General features: G+C 46.8%; 1 protein-coding gene across 8 annotated transcripts in view; it reads right to left on the bottom strand.

Annotated features, from left to right (window-relative positions):
- Positions 1-3173: 3173 nt before the first annotated feature.
- Positions 3174-22351, bottom strand: part of SEPTIN6 (septin 6) — a 62673-nt gene continuing 43495 nt past the window's right edge. For 2 of the 8 annotated variants that reach the window (XM_031445581.2, XM_031445578.2), the window contains exons 6-11: positions 21567-21663; positions 18473-18641; positions 15460-15592; positions 13083-13273; positions 10877-10921; positions 6704-7391 (exon numbers count right to left, since the gene is read on the bottom strand). In XM_031445581.2, coding sequence (XP_031301441.1) covers positions 10918-10921; positions 13083-13273; positions 15460-15592; positions 18473-18641; positions 21567-21663 — 594 coding nt within the window. In that variant the 3' untranslated portion in view covers positions 6704-7391; positions 10877-10917. Of the gene's footprint in view, positions 4169-4368; positions 6187-6703; positions 7392-10876; positions 10939-13082; positions 13274-15459; positions 15593-18472; positions 18642-21566; positions 21664-22351 lie in introns of those variants that run through there. The other 6 variants (XM_064482804.1, XM_064482802.1, XM_064482803.1 and 3 more) reach the window with 5 other exon arrangements.

The raw sequence follows: 22351 nt of genomic DNA, 5'->3' as shown, positions 1-22351 counted from the left end.
CTTTTTTAAAAAAAAATGGGGCTTGAAAAATATCAATGTCATAAAAGACAAAAAAAAAAAGCTGTTTCAGATTAAAAGAGACTAAAGAAACAGGACACAATGGGTGATCCTAGACCCAATCTTACATGAGAAGAAAAAATTGCTATACAGTATACTATTCGATAGATTAAAGTTGTGTAAAAGTGTTAAATTTACTGAAGTTGGTAGCTGTGGCTATGTAAGAGAATATCCTGATTGTTAGGAAATACTCACTGGAATATTTAGGGGTAAAGGGCCATGAAACATGTAAATTACTTTCAAATGGTTCAGAAAAAAATGTTATGTACCTCTATCTATCTATCTATTTAGATACAGAGAGGTGGCAGGGGGAGAGAGAAAGAGAGAGAGTTTGAGCATAAATGATAAAGGAAAAGGGGTAAAATATTAATTGGTACGTCTGGGTCAAGAACATGTGGGTATATATTGTACTATTCTTGTGACTTAATTTCAAAATCAGGTATCTCAAAAGTACAATAGCTCCCTGCATTGGTAAAGAATCTCAATCTAGCTACCACTTAGTCACTTTTTATTGTGTGTCCAGTGCTTTCCTGGGCCCCCTGGAGGGCTCTAAATGATGTTCCTACCCTTAGGAAGCTTAATATCTTTGGAGGAGTGATGTCCCTTAAGCAAGAAGCAGAGAAGATTATAAAATTTCAGCCAAGAAGTTCGAAAATGGAGAAGAGATCAGGAGAGGTGGATGGGGTCAAGAAAGGCCTCAAGGAGAAGGTAGGCCTGAACCTCGAAGGCAGAATTTAACTCAGTAGAGGCTATTTCAGACAATGTCAACAACTAGTTTGTGTAACTTAGGGAGAGGCCTATGCAGAGACTGAATGGGCCAGAATGGAGACTGGGTATTAGGAAGTACTGGAAAATATGGTTGAGTAGATAAGATAGGGCCAGTGTGTAAGCTCCTTAAGAGCAATGTCTAACTGATTTCATGCAAAGTACCCCACGTAGCAGAGGGGACTTGGCCAAACCCATGGGAGGTGTTCAATACACTCTTACCATTTGATTAAGAAAATAATTTCATTAAGCCCCGAACCAAGACAAGGAGTTTGTCCCCAATCCTATACATAATAAATATTCATATAATTTTTATGGGTATTAAGCTGAGGGGCAGGGATCTTCTAAAGCCGAAGCCAAAGAAGCTAAGCGGTATTGCAGGACCTGGCTGGACATTGATGGAAAGTAGTAGGTCTGGGTGGCAAAACCACTGTGAGGCATTACTGTTCGAATGCAGAACTCTTTCAAGGGGTGTCCCCATTTTAGAAGAATGACCTTGCAAGAAAGGTGTCCTTTTAGCAAAGGGATGAATCTCCCAGAGTAGAGCATTTCAGACACAAAAGGATGCTTAACCTCAGTGCTTGCAACTGGAGTCCAAGTTGCTCAGCCATTTTGAGGGTATTAGAGGCTCGGTTCTCTCCCTAGAGGCAGTTAGCAACCTCACTGCTCAGGACCACCCCAGGAACAGGCTCTCAGCTCCTCAGCACACCCCTGCCCCCATCTGTGCTCTAGCAAAACTATATGCAAATTTTAATCAAACCCATCTCCCCACTAACTTGAATTAAAGTATCAGCCATTTGTCTTCATTTCTTTTGACCAGCCGGTCACTTCTAATACCTTTAGGCTCAATGATGCATCAACAAGCACCAAAATGCATTAGAGGTGGAGTTGGCAAACGGTGGCCCAGAGGCCAAATCTGGTCCCTCTGCCTGTGTTTGTATGACCCTCATGCTGAGTGGTCTTTACATTTTAATGGTTGGGGGAAAAATCAAAATAATAATAATTCAGGACATGAGAAAATGAAACTCACGTATGAATTCAAATTTCAGTGTCCATAAGTAAAGTTTTGGTGCACAGTCACACTCATTCTTTTATATATTATCAGTGGCTGGTTTTGTGCTGTAGTAACAGTTGAATAGTTGCAGAGGCCATGTAGCCTGCAAAGCCTGAAATATTTACCAGCTGGCCATTTAGAGAAAAAGTTTGCTGACCCTTGGCCTAGAGCAGTGGTTCTCAACTTGGGGCGATTTTGCTCTCCAGGGGGCTTTTGGCATTGTCTGGCGACGGTTTTGGTTGTGGCAAATGGGGATGGGGAGGTGTGGTGTGCTATTGACATCTAGTGGGTAGGGATGCTGCTAAACATGCTACAACGCGCAGGACAGACTCCACAACAGAGAATTACCTGGCCTCAGATGACAATACTGATGAGGTTGCCAAACAGTAGACTGGAAGAACCTAAGATAATTCTAGTGAAGGGGAAACGCCATCCTTAATAAGGATTCCGTTTACTGAACACCCAGATCTTTAGCTCATGGAACCTTCGCAATCACCCTGCAAGGGAGTTACTGCCACTCTCGTTTTACGGGGAGGTTTTGAACACAACTTCTCCCAGAGCACACACAGCGAGCAAGTCGGCCTCGCTCCACACCTCAGTGTCCGCCCGGCTCGGTGACGTCACAGGCAAGCGTTATCGCGCTCGGCTGCCCCCTAGTGTGCGAGCTGCGCAGACGCAGGCCAGTGTCGTTTCCCGGTACTCTTTCAGAGAGGATCTCCAGCATCTGGCCACCCGGGAAATGAAGCCGAGGAAAGGAAACCCCATCTCGACTGTGACCAGAATTATGAAAACCGACCACTCTGTCTTACCAACTTTAATGCTAGGAGGGACAAGGAGGCTTCCCTCCCTAGTAGGCCCAGGACACAAAGTAAAGGCTTTTCAAGTCATAAAGGACAGTCATATCCATGAATTTTCAGGATGCTCACATCATAGTATTAAATAAGAGAAGACATGCAGCGCAGAGTTCTTTTCCTTCTGGAATTAAAACTCACCCGAATCTTGTTCTGTAGGGTCTAGCACTCCACTTTCACCATCCTAGATGATAATGAGCTCGACGGATGGGTTAAATCTATACTACGTAAGGAAAACTAAAGAACTTCCTGCTCAGCCCCACCTCACCCCGTGGGATTTGCAAGCCCAGATGGAGGGAATGACAGAGCAGCCCACCCAGGAAGGTTGCAAACCAGCCAATGGTGCCTCCCTGAGCCCAGCAAGTTACCCCCTTGAAAGGCAGCCACCCACTCCTAAGGCCAACAATGATGGGCGCATCACCTAATGACTTCAGATCACACAGCCGTTGAGCATTTCTTTGAATTTTATTGAAAATTGACATGGACATTAGAAAGGTATCAAGCTAAACAGTGCTGGTTTCATGATGTTTCTCCTGGTGAATGAAAGCCCCAGAGGGGCAGTGATTGGTCACACCTTGAGCAAAAAGAACAAAGGAGAAGGAAAAACGAACACAGGTTCTGGAAAACATGCAAAGAGGCTCTCTTAAGAGACACTGGACAGTGGAATGGCCATGGTTGTAGGGATATATGTGAATGAGCACACTCACATGGTATTTTGATGCAAGTTAAACCAATGAATTCAAGGCAGATTTATCAACATCAAAGCTCTCCCTCCAGATCCCAGGGTGAGTAGAAACCTCTCAAAACCCCAACTGGCCTTGGAAGTTTGAATGGAGTAATTTTGCTCTCACTAAGCTCAAACTCCCTCCTGTCTCTCCCTTCTCCATCTGAGTGTTAGTAGGTCCATTTTCCCCCCTTGCTTGGAGTCTGCAGAAGGTCTGCAAACGCTGAAGAAGATATGAATGTCGCTTGACTTTCTCTTCCATATTCAGAAATGCTTAATAATGGCCGTAGACAGTCAACTCATTGAACCAGAGAATTGGCATTTAAAAAGAAAATCAGAAAACTTGTGAATAGTACTTGCACACCCACAGCTGAGGTTTCCTGCCCCAGTCACTTACACTTGGGTGAGTCATCCTGTAGGTGTCTCTCTGAGGTTACATTTGGTCCATTCTCCAGCTCTGACGGTTCTTTTCCTGCCTTAAGTTAGGACAAGACACTTCCATTTAAAATACCATGTAAGTCAGGAGAGAGCCTCTTGCCTGGTGACACAGGGACACATGAACACTTGTTGAGTGTGTGGTGTGTGTGTGTGCGCAGTTTGGGGAGAGAGGGAATTGGTTGGTTTCTGGTTTGCAACACTATGGAACCCTAACTCTTCTATAATGGCAGTCTTCTCCTTTAGACTTAGTGCAGCTGCTGAAGACAAGATTAAAAAAAGCTGGAGAGGGAGAGAGAAAGAGAAAGAAAACATGAGATTAGCCAAAGAAAAGGGACATTCAAAGTAAGACAGGGTGAGGGGAGTGGGCAGTGTGAGGTAGCACAGATGAAACTTGGGGAAGGCAGGATAGAATGGGGTCACCGATGGACCATCACCACCGGGAAATCTGCTGAGAAGGTTTTAAGAACACCACACACCAGTTGAAAGCTTCTTGTTTTAATTAAAAAAAAAAAGCACATATTAACAGCCACATGTGAATGTCAAATGATTAAAACAAAAAACATGAACAAAGACAAAAGCGACCTGTAAGGCAGCTAGGAAAAGCAAATTTCTTGGCTTAAGAGAAATGAGGGGTGTGTGTGTGTGTGTGTCTATACACAGGGGTATTTTTCAGGAAGGCCATTCCATTCCAGTCTGGGCAGGCGGGACACAGACCATTTCTAATAACTGGGTTTGTTTCACCAGAAGTAAACAGAGTACTTAGGGTACTTTTTAAAATGGTAACAATTGTACTAAGTAAAAAGCCTTTTCACTGAAGGAAAAAAACCTTTCTGTCTACAGTGAGAAAAGCTGCCCAATAAAATAAACATTTAAATTATTTTCATAGCTTTGGTTGACTTTCTAAAGGTCTCATGTTCACGGACAGGTTAGGGTTTTGTTTACCACACTTCCTTGATTACAAGGACCATCTAGAGCACCTGTTAAACATACACAGCCTGGGCTCCATTCCAGACTTCCAGGAAAGCTGAACAGTTAACGGATGGTGCCCCGAGACTTCTATCATCAGCGGAAGAACTCGGTTCGGGAGCTGGCCTTGAGTCCTCTGCTTTGCCTGGATATTTTTCTATAGGGAAGAAGAAACCTCAAAGGCCCTCTCATAGTAACTGTTCGTTTTCTCCTGAATGTCTAAAGACTCATCTCCAGGAACATCCATGAACAGATTGAATCCATTTTTGAAGTGGATTGGGAATCAGGAGACACTAAAGTTAGCCTGCTTCTGCCACAAAACAGCGCTGGGACCTCTGGCAAGTCCTTCATTTCTCTGGCCCTCAATTTCCTCTCAAAAAAAAAAGTGGGTCATATCTGTCTTCCAGACCAGAATATCTCCCTTCATACAAAATTCCTGCCTAGTCTCTGAAGGTCTCTCAAAGGCTGGGTGGCTCTAATACCTTTTGAAGTTTTCAGAGCTCCTCAAGCCTCCAGTAGTAAACCTGTAAACAAATGCAAATAACAGGGGCCTCCTATTTGTAATGCAAATAATTAACCCGAGGATGGAGACCGGTTGGTTGTTTAAGTTTGGGATTCTTGGGAAGCAGCTGTGAAACTGGTCACAGAAACATCAAAGCTGTAAATAAGAAGCCTTTCCCTAGGAGACCTGACAGCACTAACTTAGCATCTCCCAGAGGTACCGGCTAAGTATACAAACTTCTTTGTTTCTTAAATCGCCAAGCATAGGGTCTCCGAAAATACTCCACTGTGCGACTTGGATTTTCTCAAGAAACTAGCGTGGGCGTTGGCAGCATCACTTTCCTATTGCTTCTGGCCACCCACCAATCAGTGACTCACCAAACAATCCGTATCCAAACTGTACTCCTGCTTTGCCAACAAGAGAAAGTGTGTGTATTCCTCTGCTTTTCATTTTTTCTACTTTTCAATCCCTGTTCTTATCTGTTATTGAAGAAAGAACACTCCCTCCCCAGTCTCAACACTTCAAAAAGACCTGAAAATGTAGCATAGCCTTACTTGACTGTGTTTTGAAAGAAAGTGACAAAAAAAAAAAACCCTCCAAAAAATGAAAATAAAAAAGGTGGTCATGGTCAGGTGCCGGCGGGACTGAGGCAGAACTCAAAAGAAGAGGTGGGGCTTGAAGTGGAGGTACATGGCAGAAGCAGGGGGCCCAGCTGCCTGGCACCTCAAAGGAAATCTGTCAGTTACAATGGGAACCTTGGCTTAAAAGGTTAAATGGAGTCCAGTCCAGCTGTAGCAGGGAATACTATTCAGTACACAGCCATGGATTACTGCAAAGGAAGGGTAGAGAAACGGCGTGTTAGCCACAGATCATCGCCAGGTCACCTCCAGCTCTCACTCTCTCCCTGGCCAAACATCAAAGGCCACTGACACCACCTCGTGGCCCTGACAATGGAGGGCTCTCTACTTCAAAGGAATTCCCAAAGCCGCTATCAGATGGGCCCCATTATAAAAAATTAGGGCTCAAAGATTTTTTAAATATCCAATCAAAACTGGAGATAAAGTTAGGGACCACTTCTTTTCTCCTGTCCAGCTGGTAGCCTCACCTCTTCTTACTGGGGGACGTGTGCAAAATACCGATTGAAAGTCATCACATTCACCAAATAGTTTGGAGGACTCATCATAGCAAAACTGAAAACACTGATTCTTTGACTGCTCAGTTTGGCAGCTGACAACATCGGATGATACCTGCCACTGGCTCTGCCTTGTTGGGATGGTGTGGCATCCTAAGGGAAATTACAGAGGAGATGCTGAGACACCTCAGAACAATTCCATAAGACACTAGGCTGGTAATAATATTCAGGTTTATTCTCCCTTCTGCACCTGTGGGGTACCCAGAATTATAGAGAGGGAAAATTTATGCTACTTTCTTCAGCAGTTGTGTTGTCGGGGAAGGGCTGGGTATAAGTATAAACTTGTTCTGGATTTTTAACGCAGCTTGAGTGCGGTTACTTTGAGTGAATCAAAACTGGAAAGGCTGGGGTGACAGGCCCAAAGGAAAAGATGCCAAAAGATCTCCTTTTGGAGCTTTCCGAGAAGGGGCTGTGGCTCCTACTGGGGGCTAAGGAATGGTCGGGGAAGCTCAGTGACTGGGGTACTGACCAGAGCTCACCCAGCCATGGTGGATGCAAATACCTTGGGGAAACAAGCAGCAGTTGGAAGAGGGAAGCTGGTGGTGGAGAGGAACAGCTGGGACCCCCAAACACGGTACAGTCTGGCAAAGATGGGGTGGGGAATGGCCAGCTGGGGGCGCTGGGAGGGGCACTGGGATGCAGGATGCATCTCCAAGCCACGTGACTGCTGGCTTCTTGACCAGAGGCCAGACACGGTCCTCAGGCTCTCAGGCTTCTATAAACCTTGGCAGGAAGAGAGGGGAGGGCACGGGTGTGTGCCCCCCAGACGTGTTAAGGGGGAATTAGAGAAAGGGAGGCCCAGCTCTGTTGCGCAGGAAAAGGGCGTCTACAGGAAGCCCAAACTGAAAATGAAAAGAGAAGTTGGGTTAATGAATGGATGGATTAATGTACAAAAAATAAAAAGGTTAGAAGAAAATTGTCATGATGACTAATGGCTCAATTAGAATATAGCTATTGTAGATCGGCTTAAGGTCTTACTGCATCGGCTTCCGGGAACATGCTTTGGTCTCATTCACTCATACACACCTTTGAGTGGCGACCACCGTGGCATTAGCTAGCAAAATAATTATTAGCAGCCACAAGAATACTTTTTGTCTCTTCTTAATTACTGGGTCCTGATCAGCACGCTCCACCCAGGCACCGTATACAGGAATATCTTCAGCAAATCTCCAGGTGGCTTCAGGCCAGGGGACAGAGCACCAGGCTTTCAGCCAGTGATGGCCTCGTCCCATAGGGAAAGCAGAGGAGGTACAGGTTTCACATTAGGTCACCTTCGGAGAGTCCCAGTCAGCTAACTGGTACCCCGGGGCAAGATCTGCGTGAGAAGTGTCTGGGGGTGGTGGCTGGGCTCTGCATGAAGGTCCAACCAGTCACCCAACAACCTGAGCTATGGAAATGCATTATTTTTTGTGTTCACACCGCACTTTGAACTTTCTCCCATTTAAATTCATCCATGTGACATAAATGGGGCAAGTAGTATGGATCCCCATTTGACATATAAGGAAGCTAAGAAACAGCAAAGCCAAGTGACTTGCCCAAGGTCACACAGAGAGTCACAGCCAGCAGCAGAGCCTGAATCCCTTGGCTGCTTGATCAAGACTCCTTTACTTCACACCACAGTGTCCCTGAGAACTCCCTGCCTCTGGATCTCAACCCCTAGTTTTTTTGTTTTTGTTTTTGTTTTTGTTTTTCCTGAAGAACACATTTATCTCATTAAATAAAGGCTATTAGATATTGGGGAGGAACAGTTAAAAGTGTATACTGAGTATGTTTGTACAGTCACTTCCTCACAGTGAATATATCCACACACATACACACACACACACACACTTATGTGAATGGCAATTTATACCAGGAATTAGGCATTTTGCATTCTCTTTCCAGTTCTGCCACTAACTCACTGTGTGATCCTTGGTAAATCTCTTAAATTCCCCACTCCTCCATGTATTCTATCTTGTAAACTGAAGATTAGTCCCTCCTCCTCTACCTCACAGGATTGTTGTAATGTGAAAATGAGATATCATATGGAAAATCACATTGAATAGAGTTAAAATGTAATACAAATGCTCATCTCTATTTTCACTCCTTGTCTACTCCCCAGGGGAAGAGAAACCTCAACAACACTGTGACAGCCTGTGTCCTGGGTTTCATGGGAAGGCTGATGTGTTTCGATATGTGTATATTGTCTATATACTTGGCATCCCCTCCAAGGGTCAAGGGACCAGTAACCACTGAGCTATAGCATCTGCCTCTTCACGGAGGGAGAATTTCTTTCAGTTGCAGACAGCTGCCAGGAGTGCCTTAAGCAATTTCAAAACCAGCAAGGAACAGTAAGCCTCCTTCTGCCTGTGCTCCAGTTAATGAGGGGTGGCCTTTGGGACCCACCCCTAGAATGAGGGCTTTGGGGAAGGGACAGGCTACCTTTGCTGCTTTCAGACCCCAGGGAGCCAAGGTCTCCCTTCCCTATTTGGTTCGGAGCTGCTCTTGCGGTCTGCTGGGGAGAAGTATGCCAGAAAAAGCCAATCTACTTAGGGTCGGAGTTGGCTGTTCTCGCTGTTTGCCAATTGCCTCTCGCTCGTAAAGTACGGCTTTAATTATAGTTTTGCCAGAATTAATTTTAGCAATGGCCATTAACAATGATTTACTCAGGGAAAGCTGAACTAAATTGTGTCAAATCATGTTAATTCAGGTTTTATGAACTGAAATCTAAGTGACCAGGATGCATTTTTCCTGTTCTCCTCATGGAAAATGGGAGAACGAAGAAAATACACATGAAGTAAGTGCCAGGCACTTTGCTAGGCGCTGGGACTGCAGCCGTGGACAGACGCTCTCCGACTCGAGAGTCTTCTTCCACGGAAACCTGCTGTTTCATTCAAGTCAACTAGCAGGGCTCCAAGACTTGCCTTTAAGCCAGACAATAAATCATGTCATTGTTCTTTTAGGGTTGTTTCCTTTGGCCCAATTTCATGGGCCTTATGTTTCAGAAGCTTCTATGGACTTCCTCTTCGGGATTTGCTTGAAAGTAGATGTTTTGCCAGCTGCCCAAAGTCCCCAGTGCAGTAGCTGCAGCAATCAGTTTGGTGACTAACAGCAGGCTTTCCATTTAAATCATAAACTCCATGGGTGAATGGGGAGAAGTCCTCTCAATATTTTATATTCCCTGAGCCAAACAAACCAAATGTAAAAGGCATTTATGAGACAACCGGGGTATTCTGAACACTGACTAGAAATTTTATGTGAACGAATTGTTAATTTTGGAGGTGTGATAATGGTGGCATTGTGGTTATGGGTTTTTTTTTTTCTTAAAGAGTCATCTCTTAGAAATACATGCTGAAGTATTTACAGATGAAGTATGTGGGTTTTGCTTTACAATAATCCAGCCGGTTTGGGTTAACATTGGAAAGAGGATTGGCATCTGTTGACAGTTGTTTGGGGGCGGGGTTGTGGGTACACAGGGCTGCATGGTACCACTCTCTCTCTTCTTTTGTTCCTGTTTGAAAGTATCTATGGTAAAGTTTTTAAATGGTAATAAGCCTAATTATGTTCAATTAAAAATATTTATGTTCCCACCCCACTCACTACCTGTGTCTAGAAGAATAGACAGAAGGTGCTTAACCATTGCTATAATCAACCTGTAAACTATGTGAGGCCACGGGCTACTTTATTCACTCCTGTGGACATAACACCTAGCCCTTGCAATCCCTCTTACCAAAGGTTACCTGCTTACCTCCTTATCAAAGGTATTCATGAAGCTGGTACTTGTAGAATTAAATATAAGGAGTTCTCTATAATATCTGAGAACTCTTCATTTTCTTCCACTTTTCTTATGATTTTGGGGAGTTACATAGCCAAAGGAAATTGGGGAACTTAAACCTCTCGGATAAGAAACAGCCACCAGAGGGAAACAGAGAAGCAAGTTTCCGTTGGCTCGGAACAGTCCCAAACCTGGGGGGGTCAAGGCTGACCGTGACATTGCAGGACAGGGCTTGTGAACCCAACAGTTCCCCTCATCACTACAGTTTAGTTAATTTTGAGAGTAATGATGAAGGCTCTTTAAGGAAAAACAATGGCCACCTATGCTACCTAACTGTTTTGGCAGCAAAAGTCTGAAAAAACCCTCACTTTAAATCAGGAAGACAAACATTCCACAGGTACACTTGAAATCACACCAGACTATTTCTGAATATTATAAATCACAAGAGAAAACTAGCTAGGACAATGAAGTAGCTTCTTTTCTATTAGATACATGTGTTGGGCAGGGGATGAGATTTGGGGAGAGGTGTTCTAGAAGCCACTGCCAGTTCTACTTAGAGTTAATAAAGCTTACCAGGACCCTGGGTCTCATGCAGCATGCAGCAAACAGCAGAGTTAACTGTAAAACAGTAAAAGCTGATGAAGATGGAGTGAGCTTGGGGAGAAATCAAATATTATGAGTTGACACAAACAGTGAAGAGTTAGAGGTCAAAGGAGATTAGGAGGAGTGGGGAGGTGAAGGAAGAAGGGGGCTGGTAGGGAGCCCTGAAACACTGGTGCTCTTTCTTAAGCTCTTTAAGAGCAGCCAAAGGAAATCCTCCATATGTGATTCTATTAGATCAAACCACCATCTCTCAAGAAGAAATGCTACTACCACCCACCACTTCTACCCTCAACTCCCCTCCCCACCACCCACATCATCACCACGGGGACCAGAGTGACACAGGTCTAGTGATAGGTCTTCCAGAGGTTATCTAACTGTTCAGGGAATTACACAAAAAGCCCAGGTCTGGGGCCATTTATACACCTGGAAGTATGGAAGAGGACAGGCTGTTCTGTTTGGCTCTCTTGTTAATATGAGGTGCCACGTGCCAGTGAGGTGTTCGCCTATCTCAAAATTGGGAAAGGGTGCCACCACCAACTCCAAACATTCCTGGAGACTGAAGGGACATGTCTCCCTAGATAAGGTCTTCTGCCTGGGGTGGAGGTGGGGGTCAGTTAATTGAGGGCAACTAGGAGAAAGCCTGGTCTGAGAGGAACTTCCACTGAACATCTCAATAGGGACTATTTATAGTTTAGCATCAGTAGGGTCCAAACAAATGAATCTCCTAACTCCTGCCAGCAGGCTGTGAGACTGCCCCAGGGGTCGACTTAACAAACACTACAGGACTATGAAAGTAGCAGGTTAGAGTTGGAAGACAAATTTAGACTTTTCCGAACTTAAATATAGGAATCCATTCCTGCTGGTGCAACTAACACACCATGACAGATCATTTAATATACAGTGTGTCCAAGGAGGCTTTTTTTCTCACTAGGTGAACTTTGCCTATCAGGTAATATCAAAAAAAGTTAATTAGTCAGTGACTTTGACATAGATTGTTATGATTCAGTAACAAAGATCTCTGGACTAATTGGTGAAAATGTTCAAATTACACTTTTGAAAAAAGAATAATCAGATGGCAAAACCGGGTGCCTTCAAATATAAAATCTTTGACTAATGTATTTTACTGTTGTTGAAATGTTGTACTGTTTTCTTCCTAAGTGGTAAGCTGGGCACAGAGGAAAGGAAGGTGTTTCCTCTTTCCGGCAAATATCCCCTAGTTGAGTCCAGCAACCAGTGGCTAAGAACAGAAGGCAATGACCATGGACATTGTTCAGATCCTCAGGCCACTTTAGTAAGGACATTGTCTAACCCTCCAAACGAGGGCTCCTCCAGTCACACCGCACAAACAACTAGAGCACCAGGGACCACTGGTGGTTTTCCGGGCATTGTACAGGTCCCGTCAGAAATGCATTTCTTGCCTCTGGTTCTGGGGTGAAGATGGATAACTTCAGCAAGCAAGGCCTGGGGTTGGGTCAGGGTGACTGACCCACATGGTAACCAGGAGCGCGTGCTATATCCTACCTCCCCCAACACCAGGGGAGACAGATGGATTGTTCAGTCATTCTCCAGCTTGAGGATGGGGTACACGGAGGACATGAGCCTCCAAGGGCCCCCTGCCAAGTTCGTGCTTCCCCAGGCTGGGAACAACTAAGCAGCCAAGAGGGAGGGACCGCGAAGGGACGAGAAATCAGGACCACGCTGCAGCCTTCAGCAGCAGGGTTAGGCTCTCTCAGCTGTGAGAACGGAGGAGGATGAGGCTGGCCAGCTCCAACCTCCCAGGGAGAAAGAGGGTACCTGGAGGCTTCTGCTAAGGCTCTCTCCTGCTACCCTCTCTCTGCCCTTCTTTTTGTTCATCTCTTCCTGATAACTTTGCAGCCTTTCATTCCCTCCCTTCTTCCTTCTACTCTCTCACACTCCTTTTGCTTTTCCTCCCCTTTCCCTCCCTCTCCTCCTACCCAAGTGAGAGGGCGAGCAGAGGGGCTGGGCCTCTGGGGCCACAGCCCTTCCCTGCTCTCAGCTCCCCCAACTCAGGGGATCCACAGGTCCCGTGGGGACACTGAGACCAGTCACAGGGGCCCAAAGAGCCTATCAGCCCACAGTTGGCCTCTGGTCACCACCCTGAAGGGATGAGCAGGAGAAGAAAAAAGCCCTCGCCCCAGAGCACCCTACCACTTACTTTTTCTTCTCTTTGTCTCTTTTCAGAGTCTGTGAGCCTCCAGCCTGGGAGCCCTGGGACTGGAGCAGCTCAGCTGCCGTCTTTCTCTGTTTGAAAGCGTTCACTTCATCATCCAGGGATTTCTTCTTATCCTCCAGCTTCTTCTTCTCGTCCTGGTGAAGTTTCTTCAGACGGTCGAACTTCTCATGCAGCTGGCAGGGAAACACAGGAAGTTTGGGGAGAGATCCCCCGCCCCAGGAGCACAGCCCAGTGGAGCCAAACCCAGGGATGGGGTGGGGATGGGCAAGCTTGCGACCCTGCAGGACCCTGGGACCTGAGGAGACATTTCAGCCAGGGATGGCTATGATGGCAGCAAAGGGCACCATGTTCTGGAGAGTTCTCTCCTCCTGCCATTTTTCCTCCACAGTTCTGCTCCTGAATACGGTCAAGGAACTGTGCGTTCTGCTTAATCAAGCATTTTATTTAAGAGTCCCCATAGTTACTACATATGGTTAATAATAACATCAATTATAATATAGAACATTTATTGAGTGCTTATTATAGGCCAGGTACTGGCTTTTATAAGCACTTTATATGTATTAACTCATTTAATCATCACAACAACCCTCTGAGGTAGGTTCTGTTATTATCTGCCTTTTATTAGGAAACAGAAGGTAGGAGAAGTTTAAGGAATTCACCCAAGGTCAAGCCCTTCTTTAGATGATTATATAATGAGATTTCTCCATATAAAAGGGGCTCCAATCACAGAGGCTCGTCGGGGATTGCAGAGAAAACTCCTGCAACGCCGAAGCCAGTCAAAGAAAACACTTGTCCTTGGACACGGAAGGAGATAAAAGAATTTTAGAAAATGGAATGAGCACAGAAACCTCAGCTTTGAGCAAAGGGAGACTTAACTAGCCCCGAACAGAGCCACAGACCCAAAGGAAAAGAGCAAGAATATTCCAGCATGCCACTGTGTTAAGTGGATCAGGCAGCCAGGGGGGTAGGTGGTAACAAACTAGAATGTGATAAACTACCCTGAAGAGTGAGAGCCAATCAAGCATCATTCCTCTTTCTTTGGGGGATTCGGGAGAGAACTGAGGGCTCTGCAGCACTCACGGCACCCCGTGAAGGAGGCTGGGTGCCCTGCAGGTCATCCGGAACTGTCACGGAGTAAGGAGTGGTAGGTGACAGACTTGCTGAGTAAATCAGCTTTCACTGGTCACATGGGCTCGGGTGGTGGTGAAGCTCTGCTGATCAGCTGCTTTCACGTGGCTTTTGTTCACTGGCCTTTCCTTCATTTATCTGTCTTTTAGATCCCTCACCTCTCTTCCTAAAAGTACTGGGTGACATTTTTCTTTTGAAAAGTGAAACTGAAGTGAAGTCAATACTCTTGCCACACACAGGCTTTGGCAATAACCCCGGAGCGTCACAGCAGATTAAAAGAGGAAGAGACTTGGGAAGTAATTAAGTGCTTCCTTTCTTTATGGCTTTTGAGGCCCAGAGAGCTGAAGCAGTTGCTGACATGACCAAAACTGTGGCTGAAGCCAGTTAATCTGGCAGCAGTTGGGGAATCGGTAGTGGGGCCTTGGAGGCAAGGCGATGGTTACAGGACTAACTGCATTCTATTAGTCACGGCTTAAGTAATGAAATCCCCAGATAGACCATCAAGCCTTAGCTTAAAAACTCACTAGAGCCGCACAGATGTTTCTCTAACACCAGCATGAAATGGAACAGAATGTCCAAGTGGATGGGGAAGTGCTCCAGCTGTCACTGGTTTCGGATTCAGCAAGGTACCCAGGACTCACCACGACCACCTTTCCCCATGGCCGTCAGAGCAGGTAGGATGGGGCAGGACAGCCAAGAAAGTGACCAACTGTCCCTAATGAGCTCCAAACTCCCAGGAAGGGGAGAAAATTAGCCCGCACCTGGCCTTAAGGGGCCATGCCAGATCCTGACTCTTGAGCGGCGCCACCCAACAGAACTTTCTGCGAGGCTGGAAATGTTCAGTATCTGAGAGCCACTAGTCACATGAGGATTGAGCATTTGAAATGTGGCTAATGCAATGGATAAACTGAGATTTAAATTTTATTTGATTTTAGTTCATTTAAATTTAAATAGCCATGTGGGCTAGCAGCTACCATATGGGACAGTGTGGTTCTAGAGAATTAAATAACAGAGAATGAGAAAATATCCAAGCCTTGGGGAATGAGGGATTGAGAAGACACAGATCTCATAGCCTTCTCTGCGCCAGCCAAGGCAGGGCTGCAGAGGCCGTGCCCCATTCCTGCCGAGAGGCTGCAAGACTCCCTGGGCTGCTCTCTTGGGGCAGAAACCTCCGTCTTGCCCAAGTTCAGCCTCCTTTTCCTTCCCACCTGGCAAGCAGGCTCACATTTACCTCTTTCTCTGCCTCTTTAAGTTCAGCTTCTTTTTCTTTGACTCTCTGGACGAACATCTGTCTCATCTCTTCTTCTTTTTTCTGCAGCTCCCCTAGGAACTCATTCCTTTTGGCCTCATATGTCTCCTGTAAACTGAGAACATGGTCAGATTAATTCCCCTGCCTTTAGAATGGCTCCTATTTGATAAAAACTGGCCCCATTGATCCTTCCCAGGTGCCCCCATCCTCCCTTCCTCAATTCTGAGAGAGGTGCAGAAGCAGGACCACAAAGCTGTGGGCACCTGGCTTGGCACATGACAGCAGGGTCACAGGGTGCCAGGGGGGATGGGACAGCCCTGGTGAACCGGAGAGATTTGGAACTGGGAGTGACTTAGAACATTTGCTTCTATACCCTGATTTTACAGAGAAGGAAACAGGCCCAGAGAAGTGAAGTGACTTGCTCAAGATCACACAGCTATTAGAGGCAGAGCTGGGACGGGAAGCTGGCTCTCTTGTTTCATAATCTAGGTCCTTCCACTTGCCCTATGCTACCAGGTCCTGGCTTTGAAACTGACATTAATGAATGATTTCAACAAACACTTGAGACTCGACCATGTGCTGGACACAGGATTAAGTGACGGTATGCTCATGAGTCAACATCTAGAGTCAACAGCCACTGTGCCTGCCATCAAAGAATTCACAGTCTAGTTCAAGATGCTTGGGCTAAGTCTCCCTGCCCCTGGCCTGGACTTAGTCTTCAAGAAATAGGAATTAGCCTGGTAAAGAAGAAGAGGCTGTGTGCTCCACAGAGGGCAGCCTGTGAAAAGGCATATGTGGAGAAGGAATGGCACACCTGGGTAGTCAACCGGGTCCCACAGGGCTGCAGTGGTGGGAGATGAGGCTCCTGAGTAGGCAGGAGAGAGCAGGTGCTGGATGCTTTGTTAAGATGTGGATGTTTATCCACAGCAGGGTTTTAAGCAGGGCTGACTTGATCTAATTTGAAAATGGGAAAGACCATTCTGGGTGTTGTGTGAAGGACGGACTTTCTAACGATCCAAGTAAGAAATGATGAGCTCTGAATGTTAAGGGGTGGTAGGGGGTGGGGGAACAGGAGAACAGTAAGGGAAGCAGAACTCCCAAGACTTGGAAGGAGTCAAAGATGATTTTGATTTTTTACCTGGGCAACCAGGTGGATGGTGGCACCATGTACTGTGGCAGGGAACACTGGAGGAGTATGTTTAAGAGGGGAAGAGATGAATTAAATTTTAGGCAACTTGAGTTTTAGGTACATCCTCTATGAGATGTCCAAGTGAAAATTTCCAGTAAGCAGGGGGATCACTCAATTTGGAGCTCAAAAGTAAGATTTTAGCTTGGGAGTCACCTATTTCTGGGTGGTAATTAGGGCTGTGGGGGTAGAAACAACCAGCTGGAAAAAGAATTGAGAGTGAAAGGAGCAGAGGCCCTAGGAAAGAACATGCAAAGGACTACACTGAACAAAATGAACCAGCCAATAAAGCTGAGAAGGAGTTGCACATGAGAGAGGACTAAACCCAGCCAGATAAGTGCTATAAAAGCCAAAGGCAGAGAGAGTTTCAGGAAGGAGGCAGTGGGGAGGGGTATCGAACACTGTGCTGAGATCCAAAAAGATGGAACTCAGAGGCCACAGTGTAATTGGCCACGAGTATGTGGCTGCTGACCTTGGAGAGAGGCATCTCCATTCAGCAACATGGTGGGGGCAGAAGCCAAGTAATTATAGAACAATTCTTTCTCCTTCCCATAGGAGCCAAACTCCTTGACAGGGTGAAGACTGGTGACAAGGAGCAGGGTGAGGGAGTTTCTTTAGGATGAGGATGTCTGCCTGCAACATGGAAAGGAGCCAGCAGAGAAAGTGTGCAGAGGGCGAGAATGTGGGAAACAGAGGTAGTCAGGATGCAGTCAAGGAGGGGAGGGGACTAGATGACACCTCTTACCCCCTGCAGATGCAGATTAAAGCTCTCAGAGGGGAGGGAGCCAGAAAGCTAAGGGAACACACACCAGAGAGACAAGCACGTTTTCCTCCAACCCCAGGGGCTCCAGCAGCCCCTGTCCATGAACGGGAGTGAGCCCGCCCCTCCAGAACAAGGTATCCCCAAAGGACTGGCTATGCTTTGCCCCCAGGCTGGCTTTCTGCTGTGAGCAAGTCCTCTGGGATCTCAGAGGCCATTTGAAGGCCTTCTTAGCCCACAAGCATTCCCCTCACTCACTTACCAAGGCCTGACATTTCCTAAAAGGAGATGTGAGCTCCAACGAAGGGCACCACACCATCATTTACAAGGTAGGGCTTATGTCACACATCATGCATAGAGATCGGATACTTAAACATATAACTCCCATCAGCATGGTTACTTGAAAGCATTTGAAGCAATACTTTCAAAAACATTCCTCTTCTCTGAAAGCATCTTAGATTCTGATTTGAAATGTTAATGATTAGTAACATCCTGTGGTCAAAACAAAACTCACACTTGAACGCAAATACTAACAACAGCGAATGAAGAGCCAGAGGTTTGACACATTTGCAATGACTGTTGTCTGGTCCCATCTGATTTTGATATTGGGGAGGAGGGAGGTAAAGAACAGACTGGAAACCCAACAGAGCAGCCGGAGCCTGATGAAGAAAGTGGGGCAGAGGCCAGGCACAAACTGGCACGTTGAGGAAGAAGGCCCAGGCTCAGGGCTGGCAGCTGCCACACATCTACTTGTGGCAGCGAGACCATCGGCTCTGCTGGTCCCCTGGCCCCCTCCCTGGCCCTGCTCTTAGAAGCAGGGCAGCAGCGCTTATGAAGCCCGCCCTGCCACAGCTCGCCTGGCAGGTGTGCCGAGGCCAAGAAAGTACGGGCAAGCGGAACTGGCAAGTGACTTAGCCCCACAGCTCTGGGTCTGGGCACCCTTGTCTCGCTTCCCCTGTGAATTCTGCAGGGCGAGGCATCCACACCCCCTGGGTGGGCTGAGCTGGGCTGGGCTGGGCTGGGCTGGGCTGGGCTGGCGGGAGAGGTACCTGAAGGGCTTGCTATCGGGGTCGGTGTCCTTGAAGCCCATCTCCTCCAGCTTACAGCGGCGGTACAGCTCATAGTGGCGGCTGTGGGTCTGCTCCCGGAGATCCTCCATGTTGACCCGGATCAGCATTTCTCGCAGCTTCACAAAGTCGCAGTGAGCTTCATTTTCAACTGCATGGCCGGGGTGGGGGTATGGAAAGTACATTGAAAGGAAGGCCAGAAGAAGCAGAAATGGATGAAACAAGAGGTGAAATGTCTAACAGCAACCTTGACTTTTGATCTTTGTATACAGAGCTTGTGATTTTGCCTCTTAATTGGCTTTTCTACTAAAAAGACAAATGAAAAGTGCCAAGAATGACAGTAATGGGAAACTGTAGTGCCCTAAAAATATCTAAGAAGACACTCAGTAGCACCTCAACCCAAATTCACCGATCTGACACTCATAGGAGAGTTTGCTTTGCTCTGCACCACTTTCAGGATGATGGCAAATGCACATTTAGCCATCCATCCAAGAAATACTTGCAGAATCTCTGCAGGATTGTATGAGGCACTGGGAATTCAGAAACAAAGTTATGAAGTCTTGCTCATAGGGCTTCCATTTAGTGGAAGAATAGACACAAATAGACGAATAGAATACAAAGCAAAGGTTACCACCATGGAGGTATACAGCCAAGGTGCAACGAAAGCCTAGCAGAGGGGGGCCTGAGAACTCTGGGGCGAGTGAAGACTTCACCAAAAAGGCGACAGACCCCTAAGATGACTCTTTAAGGAAGACTAAGAATTCATCAGGCGGATAAGGGACTCCTTGCAAGGCTTCGATGAAGTTAGGCAAGTTTCCATAGCTAAAAAGTTGCAGTTAGGATTCCAATCCAGGTCATCTAAAGGAGAGGCCAAGGCTATGACCAGGTGCCAAAGTCCAAAGAACAAGGGGGAAGAATGAGGACATCAATAGGACAGGGACAAGGAGGGGTGTGGAGCACAGGCATGGCCCATCTAGATGACAGAAGCTTCAATGGAGGTGTTTTTAGAGGGTGGATAATAGCCTGACAGCAGCATTGGTGATCAGGACAGAATAGGCCCCACTTTCCAGCCTAAGTGAACAAGCTCCCTCCTCAAAAGAGTATGGTAAAGGTCTGCATTTGGGGCAGTGGCCAAGAAGGATGGACATGTGGCCCCAATCCCAGCAAAGGAACTTCTGGTTGGAAGATAAGGGTGTGAGCAGTGCTCCCACACGTGTCTCCAGGCATGGCTCCACCTTGCTGGGATGGGGGTGTCTAGCCTGACCACACCAGGACAGTGGCGTCTCAGATGATGAAAAGGCACAGTCAGCCCAGATTCTGCCTCACGGGTCTGGGTGAAGGTTGTGGGGGACAGGGAGGGGGTCTGGGATGACAGGGTTGGGGAAAGTTGCAGCAGACTGCCTTGTGGTCGTCAGAGCAATCTTTCCAAAGCCCAGATCAGCCTGCAGAACCCCTCTGCTTAAGACCTTTTGCCTGTGGGAGAAAGGCCCTCGCTGATATGCTGTCACAGAACAGACCAGCTTCCCAGGACCTCCTCCATCTCAGGAGAGTGGTCCTTGGCAACCAGTCAGAAGAAGTGACTCCAAGGCCCCTGCAAGGACCAGACAGTGGACAGCTTCTCTCACTCAAACAGAACAGTGAACTCAGACTTACAAGAAACACTTTCAAAAGCCCCTTTGTTGGTTAGGCTCAGGTGGTCTGAACCAGGGGGAGTCACTGGGACCACGTCTGCTAGCGTCTCCTCATTTCACCTCAACTTCCCGTCTCTCAGACTACAAGTTCATTCCCAGGGTGAGACTGTTGGTCCAGAAACCATCTGCAAATGTTCCTAGAGGAGCATCCCTGGCCCCAAGTGGTAGAGAAGATGAAAATCTAGCACAGCTCTGATAAGCAGTGCTGTCATACCGGTGGAAAAGCCAGCTACCACCAGAGTGTCTCTGGTGTGTCCTAGAACATGTCAGCCTTTGATGCGACATGGACAACCTCCCACCTGCTTTTGGGTGCTTGCTCAGTGGCAGGGATGAGTTGGTGGGGAACCAGCCACCCTCTCACACACAATGCCCCTGCCATCTGCCACCCAGCATATAGCTGGAGACTAAGAGAACCAGACTCCTCTTCTACTCATGGCAATGTCTTGGGCCTGGGTTTATCCACTGAACTGACTACTACCAAGGGTAACTTACTTAACACGTGTCAGGCAGACTACAAAAGGAACTTTCTTGAGCCTGTAGACAATACGTCTGTTCTTAAATCGCAAAATAATCATACATATAAAAGAGTGCTTGAAAGGTGTGATCTAATGAATTTTTTTAAATGAATAGCAGTGTATCCACGGCCCAGGTGAAACATCACCAAGTGCCCTAGAAGTCCCTTTGTGTCCCTTCCTGATCGCACACCTCTCCGTCCCTGCAACAAGACTTAACCACTCTCCAGACTTTGGAGGCGAGCCTTCCTTTGTTTTTCTTTATAGTTTTACCACTTATGCATGAATTCCTCAAGGTATATATCTTGTTTAGTCTTGTCGACTTTTGGAATTCATATAATAGATTCATACAGCCTGTATTCTATGATTTACTTAGCTCAATGTTATGTTTCTGAGATGCTTTCCTGTAGATGTAACCATAGTACATTCATTTTTGCTACTGTATAATATCCCATTATATGAACATTCTGCAATTCATCTAATCTATCACTAATGGAGATCTGGGTTGTTTCTAAGTATTTGCTATTATGAACAACACTGCTGTGGACATTCTTGTACATCTCCGGATACACTCTGGTGGGTACACATGCTTGCTCGCACACTCTTTCCTACTTTCCTATGACTACATTTGTTTTTGTCTTAAGAATGCTTTCTCCGTTGGAGACAAAGAGAGCCTGCTAGCTGCAGAGAATCCAGGTACAGAGCCAGAGTTTGCTGGCTGGCAACCCCCATGAGGGGGTCAAAGGGCCCAAGCTGAATCAGTAAAGATCAGGGACAAGTTAGGGTCACACAGTCACATAGTGGCTAGGGACAATCAAAGAGACAGATCAAGGGAATCCCTGAGAGCAGCCCGTCTCCTGGAGACTCACTCACCTTGCACCGTGCCCCAGGGGTACTGCCGTGCCTTCATCATCTTGTTGCCTATCTTCAGTTCTTCTGTGCTGCCAATGACAGCAAACGGCAGGTGGGCCTGAAACAGGAGGCAGACAGAAGCTCAGAACTCCAGGGGAAAGGTGCTGAGCATCCCCCGGTACAACTGCTGCTCATCGCCGGGGCCTTGGTCCTCCCACCGCGGTGTCCCTCGCTGTTGTCATCATCAAGTGGCATTTCTTAAGCTCCCGAGCTGTGTGGGGAGACGAGGCCTAGTCCAAGCTTCTGCCATTCAGAAATTCACAGTAGAAGGTAACAGGACACGGCCAAGTGCAGAGGGAACAAAGACAGAAAATACGCAGAATAATAAGCAGATACCCAGACGAGCAAGCTATTCAGTCTCTCTTCCAGGTGCACAGAGACTAAAGGAGAACCGAGGTGGCTGGGATCAGTGCCCCTCTTCCTGGAGTGTGAGAGCCCCGAGAATAGGCACATACTGAGACCACACTGCTGACTGCGATGCACACTCCTGGTTCTCATCCTTCCCCAGAGCAAGAGCTTGCATTGAACTCTTGAGCCAAGAAGTCAAGTCCCTAAGGATTTACCCATGTGCCCATCACTTGCTGGGCTCTATTTCAGGTGCTGTAAGGGAAAAAAAGGAAAAGAAGATGCACTCCCTTGCCCTCTGGGAGCTTACAATCTGGATTGGGGGAAGACTGAATCATATACCCCAAATCACCTAAGACAGAATATGCCTAAGGACTCAAGTGTATGGTCTGATGCCCTGT

This window comes from Camelus dromedarius, chromosome X, assembly GCF_036321535.1.
Source record: "Camelus dromedarius isolate mCamDro1 chromosome X, mCamDro1.pat, whole genome shotgun sequence".
In the NCBI taxonomy this organism is placed as follows: domain Eukaryota; kingdom Metazoa; phylum Chordata; class Mammalia; order Artiodactyla; family Camelidae; genus Camelus; species Camelus dromedarius.
The sequence above is the reverse complement of the archived record's forward strand: the minus strand, read 5'-3'. Positions and strand labels throughout refer to the sequence as shown.